General features: G+C 40.3%; 1 protein-coding gene across 1 annotated transcript; it reads right to left on the minus strand.

Annotated features, from left to right (window-relative positions):
• Positions 1-851: 851 nt before the first annotated feature.
• On the minus strand, positions 852-7,460 carry sord (sorbitol dehydrogenase). Its single transcript, XM_079286382.1, has 16 exons — positions 7,311-7,460; positions 7,040-7,121; positions 6,642-6,781; positions 6,268-6,329; positions 6,120-6,181; positions 5,944-6,023; positions 5,656-5,800; positions 4,581-4,731; positions 4,437-4,470; positions 4,046-4,210; positions 3,224-3,383; positions 2,955-3,073; positions 2,515-2,580; positions 2,201-2,379; positions 1,546-1,667; positions 852-1,339 (listed from the first exon to the last, which is right to left on the minus strand). The coding sequence occupies exons 1-16, from the start codon at positions 7,372-7,374 to the stop codon at positions 1,174-1,176; spliced, it is 1,797 nt and encodes a 598-aa protein (XP_079142508.1). The 5' UTR covers positions 7,375-7,460; the 3' UTR covers positions 852-1,173.
• Positions 7,461-10,600: the final 3,140 nt, after the last annotated feature.

A 10,600-nucleotide genomic window follows, 5' to 3' on the forward strand; every position in this document is an offset into this window, starting at 1 on the left:
CTTCTCAATGAGGTTGAATTGGCTGTATGAAAGTGTTACCTGGCCACAGACTGGAACAATGTATTTTCGTGATCAGCCTGTTTGTATGGAAGCCCATTGCTGCCAGAAAAGAAGAAGAAAATAGGTAACAAAAAAAGTTTGACGTGAGAAGAAAAGAAAGCACTGATGAGTCCAAACTTATTGTCTCACAATTTTAGACTTTCAGTAAAATTCTGAATTCAGTCTGATTTTCATTGTAGGATTTACTAGATGTCACAATCACACTACATACTAACTATAATTAGCTTTTTTTATAGATTTGGAATCAGAGGAGATATTCACAGATGCAAACACGTGCATTGCAGACGGTAAGATGACTCCAGAAAGATCTTTAAAAACTAAAAAAGCATTTTTCTTTCCTCTTGTTTTGTTTCCAAAGTCGTCGTGTGGAATTGGGACACACTGTGTAAGTGCTGATAATGCATAATCCTAATGGAAAAAGTAAAGAACATCGTTGAAAGTAAAGAACTTACGTATACTCAGATATGTCAGTTAACAACACTTTGATTTTTGAGTGCAGGTCTTAGAAGACCTCAGAGGCATTTTAAAGCCCACCTTGCTCATTTTCTGAAGATCAATTTGATTGATACTTTAGTTAGTTTATAATGGTAAATTATGTTGTTTCTTGTATACACACAAAAGGTGTACTTCGACTACTATACAGTACATATTGTGTACTGATAGTATAGAGTAGAGAATTGGGTCAAATACATTGCTATAAGTTTCCACTTTGAGCCTCTAGTTCCCCCTAAAGTCTGCTGTTAGGTAGTGCTGGTTCTGTGAAAATGAAATAAAAAGCCATATCAATTTTATTATTTAAGGATTTTCTTTCACTACAGTAGCTATATGTAAAATGAACATACATTTAAAATGGAACAAATTGTACAACCCTAAAACGATTAAAACGTTGTTTAACATACAAAGTTGAGCATCATGACATTCTCACTCGTACCATTTGATGCTCGTTGCATCTCTGACCTGCAGTCAGTATACACGGCTGTTATCAGCCTGTGTCTTTGAACCGGCTCGTTATCTTATCTTTCTCAGGGTCAATGTCCGCTTTGTGTTCATGCCTACTTGTTATGCTGAGTCGCTCTCAGGTAGGTCAGGTTTGTTTCAGTGCGGCGGGTCCGATCAGGGCTTCTGGTCATTCTGGTCACACTTCAACATGACCTTTATCCCGAGACCCTGCCGTGTGGTCTCAAAGGCCTGGGCTGCCTGCTCCAGAGGAAACCGGTGGGTCACGAGGGGCTTCACGTTCACTTTACCTGACGCCAACATGGCTATGGCCATCGGCCAGCTGCAACACAGATTGGCAATCCGTTTACTCGAGTTACGGATTGAATTGAGCTTCACCGAGAGACATAAATGATTAGATCAATTCATTTTGATATCTAATTTATTATTGAATAAATGAAATATTGCTCTCAAGTGGAACAGCTTCCAGCTTTGCTTTAAACATCTGATTACAGAACAAAAAAGGGCAACTGATGGATTGTTTCTTACGTGTTGCAGTAGCGGAAAACTCCTCTGATGTCCACTTCTCTTAAGGCAGCATGGATCAGAGGAACAGTGACCATCTGAGGGCCAACACCCACCAATGCCACCACGCCTCCTGAACGTGTTGCCTGGCAGGAAAACAAATATATATATATACACATATATAACTTGGATTATATTATATTATATTATATTATATTATATTATAGGTATTCAGATAGTGAAACTCTTTATGCTTCATAGTGGACCAAGTATGTGGTACTATAATTCGAAAGTATTCAGACTCTTTACTTAAGTAAAAACAGCAAAACCAGAATGTAAAAATACTCCCATTAGAAGCTTAAGACCTGTATTCAAAATGTATGAAAGTATTACTGGCAAAATACTTCAAAGTATCAAAACCAAAAAATGCCAGTGAGTATTTCATTAATCAATTAATCTGTAACAGCGCAAAAAATTTTAACATCGTTGAAAGATATGTAAAGTAACAAGTAGCTAAAGGTGTCAAATAGGTGAGCTGTAGTGGAGTTGAAGTATAAAGTTGAAATGGAAACAGTCAACTAAAGTAGTAGAGTAAATGTAATATTGTCTATACTTGGTGCAGAGCTACTTCATAACTCTGAATAGAACATTAAATGGTCTCCGATGAGTAGTCACATACATAGATGGCAGTTTGAATGCTGCTCTCCACACCACAGCATTCGATAGTAACGCGAGGCTGAGCGCCCAGCTGGTCCTCTACGCTCTTAGCCAGCTGCTGAGGTTCGTCTCCTCTCTTCACCTGCAGCTGGAAGTCTGCACCCAACTCTTTGGCCATTGTCAGACGCTCGGGTAACGTATCTGAACACAGCAGAGGCGGATTAGAGACAAAAAGAAAAGCCTGGCGATAAGATGCCCCCCGGAATATGCATGGTGTGTCGCTTCGGTTGAGATAGATGTTCATAAGGGGTGTGTGTGTGTGAGTGTGTGTGTTACCGGTGATGACGACCTGCGAGGCCCCCATCGCCTTGGCCACAAGCAAACAGACCAACCCAATAGGTCCTGTGGGAAGAGAAGAAAAGTTAGAATTTGTTCTGTTCAGATACAATTAAAGAGTCTGTTGTGATGAGTTTTTAGCAATAACAAACAATTTCACCTGGTTATGCTCAACGCAGGTGTCTCGTATGTGCATGAGCTTGTTTTTGACGCATAAGGGATTAGTTCATTATTAAATGTCTTCCAAGGAGTGTTAAGGTTCAGTAGTTTTCCACTCACTCAAGTTCTGTTGTGCCAGAATGATTCCCACCTCTGTGACTACACCCACTGATATATGTAGAACTAGATTATTGTCCTGAGAGACAGCCTGCAGTATCTTTTTGATGGAATTGTCTTACTTGTTTAATTGTGTTAGGTTAATGGTTTGGGATCATTTTTACCTGCGCCACAGATGAGCACGGTGCTGCCGAGGGTTACACCGGCTCTGCGACAGGCGTGGATCCCCACAGAGAGAGGTTCGATTAGGGCTCCCTCCTCAAATGTCACGTTATCAGGCAACCTGGACGGTTGAATAAAAAGAGACAGAAAAGAAGAAGAAGAAAGGGGATACATGCAAAGTTAGGCAAGAGAGTCAGTTGGCAGACAAGATATCAGTAAAGTTAGGTAATCTCTGGTGCAAAGCCATTACAACCGTGAGAAAAACTGTTACTTGTAACAGAAGTTGGCGCTGTGTTTGTAGTATCGGCAGAGATTCCCATCGTCGGGGGGAGTGGCACAGAAGAAGATTGTAGGAGACAAGTTATATCGTCCATTTTTGAAGAACTCGTCCATCTCACGGGGTGTGCCAGGCTCAATGGCCACTCTGTCACCTAAAAAATAGACTAAAGTTGACTTTGTCCAGATAACTCTATGTGGCTGAGAGTGAACTCGGTGTTTCCCCTACCATTGTGTTAGGGGGGCGCTCCCCCCCTTGAAGGTGGAGTTAATTTTGTTTTCTATATAGCGCCAAATCACAACAGAAGTCATTTAAGGTTCCCTTTCCTATAGAGCAGGCCTATACCTTGTTATTTTATTCAACAAACTAAATAGCCTTATGTTATTTATCTTATTTACACGACGGCATGACATTTCTGTCTCTACATGGTCGCGCGTGCACAATTGTCCTCTGCTCTCTGTATCGCTGTATCAGAGAGCGCGTGTCGGAAAACATGTTGCGTCAACCACCTGAAAAGCAGACAACAATATCTGTGTTTTTAAACGCTCCCATGTGGTGAAGATGCAACCGGAGTAGCTCTCCTGCTGCAGGTCCAAGTACAGACCCCCCCCCCCCCATTTTTGTTCTGTCGAATATGTAGACAGCGTAAACAGGCTAAATGTAAGTGAAACATTGCATCAAAATGGTGAACAGTGTATGACGTCACAGTGCCATGAATGCATGTTTTAATGCATTTGTGGCGCTGCAGCTATGTTTGACAAAGAACCAGAGTTGACAGAAGCAAACTGAAAATTTCTGCAGTGCTCACCCACTTACCTACTTCAAGGTGCTTGACCGCTGATCCGACCTTCACCACCCGCCCCGACCCCTCGTGCCCCAACACCATCGGTTTTGTGACCACAAAGTCCCCAATTCGTCCGTGCTGCCAGTAGTGAACATCGGATCCACAGATTCCTACAGAGTGCATCTGGAGCAAAACCTCTGCGTGCAAAACATACAAGACAGAGTCCAGTACTGACTAATATGCACATTGTGTCACCTTGTCACAGAAAGACAATACAGACCAGCATGAAAATATAGCAAGCAAAGTGGATTGTATTCAATTTAATTAATTAATTCAACTTATTATAACTTTGCAAAGCATGTACAGATATTTTGAAATGCTTGTTGGTGGACTATACAATTGTAAATTGCAGCTCAACCATACCATTAGGTCCTGGCTCCGGGATGGGGCGCTTTTCCTGAGGAAAATAAACAAAATACAAAACAATAAAGTTTGCTGTCAGTTAAATTCACACAGACTGTAACTATCGTTAATGCAAATGGTAAATGTTTGAGATCAGTCTCCTACCAGCCGGAGGTCTCCCTGTGCGTGCAGCACCACGGACAGATTGTCCTCCGCCATGACAGATGCAACACTGAGCGGACACAACGGGGTGAAGAAGAAGCAGAAGCAGAAGCAGACGGGTGAACCGAGTCCAGGGTGGGATCTCTCTTCGTGTCTGGTAAGTGCAGAAACACCGCAGGCAGGCTTCACTTTCCTGACAGAGGGGCTGGTACCAAAACAAAGCATGTGATTGGCCAATGCCCCCCGTGGAAGAGTCCACTTTGTAGGAGTGACCGCTCCCACGCAAAATTAATTGAACTGCACTCATTACATTCTAACTCCTTCTCCGACTCGATACTACTTTGACGTAGTTGTACATGACGTTGATATTGACTATAGGTTGCCATTGAGCCCTCATCATCGATATGCTGTGATGTGATTAGCATAAAACCCCTCTGGGTCGTCTCAGTCCGACTCGATTGGCTGACTCCACTGCCATGTTTTTGTATGAAATAAATGCATTGATTAGTAATGAGATTAAAATAGGATATTTCTCAAAATATGGCAACAGTATATTTCTGTAATCCTCAAGGTTTCCCTGTTTTGATGACATCTACATTGCAGAGAAAACTCGTTTTTATTATTGAAGTTTCCAAATAAAATTCAAACATCTTTGAGACAAAACAATTGAGAAAGTGTTCCTATAAACAAATAGTAAATAACTGTAAAGCATTCCCATTATGGTATTAGTTTGTACACTATCCATTTTATGGTGCATTTAATGGCCGAAAAACAAATAAATAATAGATTTGACCCTACACCTCATTAGTAGTGCAGATTTTGCAGATGTAAGAAATGATGTAATTGCAAATGTGGACCCATGTGTAACATTTGCCTTCTTCAGATACGGCTCTTTTCATTGGGCAACATGAAAAAATAGAGACAATGTTCGAGGAATAAATCAATTAGCAGATCTCACGCTGATGTGACACTGATTTATTTTATGTCAGTGTATACAGCTACACTACAGTGCAAGAAGGCAATGCAAACAACTAAACAAACATAATAAGTCAACTGACTGTGTGAATGGCACAACTACGTGTTCTTTAACGTGTTCTTCCTCTGCTTTGCTAATGCGTGCGGCCGGCAGAAGTGGGCTTTGCAGTTGGAGCATCTGAAACATCCGGGGTGGAAATCACACAGATCACCTGAATATTTCTGCAGCTTGTCAATGCTGACATACCCTGTACAGAAGAAAAGGGTGTTATGTTAACACACTCAACAATAATCTAAGACCGTCATTACAGGTGAATTGTCTAATATTTTCTGATTAGAAACAGGACAATCATTTTGTCAAACATACAGTGAATTATGTTCCATGTCTCACCTGAGAGCGTGTTACTAACTGGATGATGAGCATGCAGAGGGGCGTCACTTTCTGATGCATCTGTGTCAGGTGCTTCAGAGCTGCCAAAGGAGTAATATGGACTTAATTCATTTAGTGGACAGTTTGCAATTGATTTAGAACCTATATTAAATATTTTCAGTAGAAACTCCACATACTCGCTTCTGCTGACTTCACAGGATTCATCTTCTGTCTGGACAGTAAAACTCTTATGGAAACCCTGTAAAAACAAAGGAAGTCCAACTATAAGAGATGAAGTGATTTAGGCTACGTGATGTGTGTATTATATTTGCCCGGTGTATTTACCTTTGCCACCGAGTGCTCATCCTCACACTCCCAAATCAACCTCCCAACCACGTGTCTCACCTCTAAAGTCATAACACAGAACATTGTATGGGTTATAATTGGTAAAACTGGTTCGCTTTGAAATGTCTGTGAGTTGCGAGAGGTTCAAACCAAGGATGACTAGTCTCTTTGAATAGTTTTTAAGACACCTGAAGAGTTAAAAACTATCCAGTATTCAACATTAGCAAAGAAAGATTGAAGAAAAATCTGCAAAAATATAAATATATCCTATTTTGTTAATCAGACTTATCTTGGGACCTCATTGCTGGTCTTGGCCCCGAGGTTGGGACCCACTGATTGGTTTACAACAAATCAATACACGTGTTAGTGCTCACCCTCCTGTACTGAGGCCGGAGGCAGCACATAATGACCAATGCACACAGACCTCACACTCTGCCGCTTCTCACAGGCGGACAGAAACAAGCTGTGAAAAACCACAACCTTGTTCCAAAGATAATCTTTGCTCTCAAATATCCTGAAAAACAGATGGAAAAGTATAGGAGTCAGAAGAATCAGAAGCAGTTTATTGTCAAGTGTGTCAGCACATATAATTCATTTGACTTGGTGATTGGTGCATGAACATGGTACAATAGTGTAAAGACATCATTAAAAATGAAAATGTACAAATGTACAACTGAAAGCTTGTAGGGGATTATAGATAAAATAACTCACGAGTGATCTGCGAGAGGATAAATGTTGATAAATGTGCAGGTTTCCAGCTCATCACACTAACCTCAGTGTATCAGCACATGCAGCATCCTCACTGAAAAGGTAATCTGCTGTTCTCCAACCAGCAACAGTTCCACCCTCCAATACTACGAGACATCATGTTATGTTGTGACCAAAAAACAAGATCAAACTACCAAATATTGTTCTGTTACAATGTTAACATGTTGTGGCAGCATCTCCGTAATAAATGGTCACTAGCTGAATGTATGAACACAGTTACAGCAGCATTATTTAGCCGGTGATAATAATAGTAAGGATAGGTCAGCGTTACTTACTCCAAAAGTTGTGACGTGCCTGTGGCACACTGCTGGAAAACCAGCCAGACTTATTCCTGAACATAGCAACAGTCCTCTGTTTTAAACAGCGGTTAGCTGTTCACTCTCCAGCTAGCTTGCTCTCTTTAACGTTATATTTTTCCATGGAGGGCTCGTAGACTGAAGATAAGAAGTATAATATATGAAGTATAAGAAGTGCTGCGCTGTCATTTGGCGCGCAAACGGCTCTGCTGCGTTCAAATGCTGTCGATAACTATCGGAAATGTCTATATTCGGAGAAACGGACGTCTAACTAAACAACAAGGCCTGCGACTGAACTAGGCAACGTTAGGAGTGTAGGATCTGGACTGTGTTTGTCATGTTTTCATAACTTCAAACTTATAAAGTAACTACTTAAAACCATAGCCACCGGAAGAAGAATGTCCTGCGTTTGTTTCGCTGACGTTATTGAAACACACGGTGTGGGTAGTTTAAGCTAGCTGTTAGTTAGCTAAATTAGCTAACGTTAAGTTAAAGAAGGTGAGGCGATGCCTTTCAACGTCATTTAAAGTCAAAGTGGGTTTATGTATCCTGCTAAACTGTCTTGTTGACATTATCACCACACAAAGTATTGAGTGTTTCTTTAATATGTTTCATTCAGGTTTCTTAGACATGGCCCCTGTGGATGGAGAGGGTCAAAGAAAGGATCCAGCTAACAGCTAACATCAGAGGATTTTGAGCAGCCCTTCTGCTGAAATGTCACACAAACACACACACAGGTTTCTACATGAACTGTGTGTATATATGTACATACAATTATAATATTTTTAGAGGCTGAGAGATGTTTGTCTGTATTTTTTGTAAAAGTTACATTTACTGTATTTCTTTCTCATCTTTTCTCAGGCCTCAGAAAGTCAATCTTAGCCTTCAGTAACTATAACCTGCTATTCCTCCTCCTGACTGCATACTGTTTGTATTGCATTGTGTCCTTTTGTTGAATTGATGATGTTACATAGGGTGTCCTGTTACATGGGGTGTCCCTCAGGGATCTATTGTGGGAACTGCTCTGTTTGACATTTACAGAAATTGATTTTTACATTTCAGAGATATGGATTTAATCTCCGCTGTGACCAGTTTTATTATTGATAGGGTGACAGAATAAATAATGAATACCTCATCTTGTTCATTGAGAAATGGACAATATGTAGACAAACGTGTGGGATTATCATGTGACTATCATTGCACACCATAATCCAAAAATCAACCTCTCATTTAGTGTTTTGATGATTGTGGAGAGTGCAACAAAATCTCCCACAGGTGTTCAAGTGGGTCGAGGTCTGGTGACTATGAAGGCCATAATAAATTATTCACATCATTCATAAACCATTTATTGTCACGTGCAAAATGGAAACATCTGTTATGTTTCTCCATTTATTTATTGAGGATTTGTCTGTCACCCAGCAACAGTGTGATGCAGTACTACATTTAACCACCAGGTGGTAATATTTTGTAACAAATACAGTTGATCACCAAGTCATGGTCCATTTTATATGGCTTGTAACAGTCCGGTCTCACTGTATATGTAAAGTAAAATCCTGTATTTAATCAAGCTGTTATTACTTTTTTTCCATTTCATTAGTGCAGCTGCCATTGAATGACTGAGTCCCTACAGGAAATGTATAAACCATGTCTTTTAAATGTAACTGTGATATCGAGCCGGTGACTGAGTAATGGTGCAGCTGTGGCCCAGCTTTGAATTCATCCACACCTGGTGAGGAGAATTGATTTGTGTTAATGTTAGTAATAAGCAATATTCCAATCAGGTGCTGTTTGTTCAGCAACCATAAATGTTGCAGATAAAACACTGAATTTCAGCTGTTGTGTTGTCGAACCTCACTTGTTCACAGTTACATTTACCTCTTTTGCGTACTGTCCTGTCAATTCACCCACATATTAAGCAGTTTTTGACAGTATGTAGACACATCGGTGCCTCTGCTTTAAGAATATCTATAACGTCCTCGGTGGGGTTGTCTGCAGGCCAGGCGCTCATTGCTACCACACACACACACACACACAACCCAATAATGTCACATAACCTTGTGTTTTATAACAGTGGCAGCCTATTAAGGAAGACATTGCTTTAAAAACACCACTGAGCACACCTGCCTGTGAAATGCATGCACAGTGGCAGACGCTCCATGTAGGTTACTGCATGCATGTTGGTAATATTTTGGTCAGCTTGCCTGCACACATATTATACTGTCATTGGATGCAGACTTGAGTCCCTCCACTCCATACAGTGAGTGGTTGAGAGGGGGGGGGGGGGGGGGGGTTCACTCTGTTGCCATGACAACAGCGAAGCCACACCCTGTTTCTTATACCCAACCCCCTAACGTGCTCGGCTCAGAACAAAGCACCGGAGCGAGAGGGAGAGGGGCTGGCTGGTGGTACATGCACTGAGGTTCAACAGGAGACAAAATTCATCATCTCTCTGCTGTTGATTGACCGAAGCACTCGAAACACCTGTATAGTAATATACAGAGTAATATGACAAGATCTGAGTATTGGTTACCTTTTTGTTTTCATTGTACAAACAAAAAGTATAATATTACTGGAAATTGAATTTTACTCTCCGTGGAAATCATTCCAATTATCAAAACATCCGAATTTATCTCTTCTAAAGATAAATGAAATACTGTAAATATTAAATGTAGTGCTGAAACAACTAGTTGATCAGCGGATTGATATGCATACTTATAGGTGGTTTCGATTATTTATTATGCATTTATTTGTTTAGCTTCTCCATTATGAGGATCTGTGTTTTATATCATTGTACTGTATTTCATATCGTTGTGTGGTACAGTATCAATATGTCATATTGGACTCTTTCTCATTGGGAAATTATTTTATTATGTTTTACTTTTGTTGTGATAGTGTTGAAACACGTAATTGATTAATTGATCAACAAAAAATGATTTGGCCAAAGACGTCATTGTCTTATAGAAGCTGATAAATGAAATACCTTTGGGTTGTGGATCGTTGGTTGTCACTTTATAGGCTCTGGGAAACTGATGACACACTTTTTAATACACTTTTTTCTTGACATTTTTACACAAAGCAATTATTTTTTTTAAATCATGAGATTTAGAAAAATAACATAAGTTTCAGCTGCAGCTTTGGTTTATTGTTTATTTTGGAACTGTGGATGTACTATAGTGCATTCATGCTCCAACTGTTACATTGTACACGCCTCTCGCTCTTCTTTTCTTTTGACTCTGGCCTGTTGTGGGTTTGTGTGTCCTCTGATGTCC

This window comes from Melanostigma gelatinosum (genome assembly GCF_949748355.1).
Source record: "Melanostigma gelatinosum genome assembly, chromosome: 2".
Taxonomy (NCBI): Eukaryota; Metazoa; Chordata; class Actinopteri; order Perciformes; family Zoarcidae; genus Melanostigma; species Melanostigma gelatinosum.

What these genes read in the sequence shown, in the direction of transcription:
- sord (XM_079286382.1), bottom strand. Translation starts at nt 7,374, where the DNA reads ATGTTCAGGAATAAGTCTGGCTGGTTTTCCAGCAGTGTGCCACAGGCA. An exon ending in TGTGAAGTCAGCAGAAGCGA is followed by an intron (nt 6,024 to 6,119) that starts GTATGTGGAGTT and finishes CTCCTTTGGCAG; the next exon opens with CTCTGAAGCACCTGACACAG. An exon ending in GCATTCAAACTGCCATCTAT is followed by an intron (nt 1,668 to 2,200) that starts GTATGTGACTAC and finishes TTTTCCTGCCAG; the next exon opens with GCAACACGTTCAGGAGGCGT.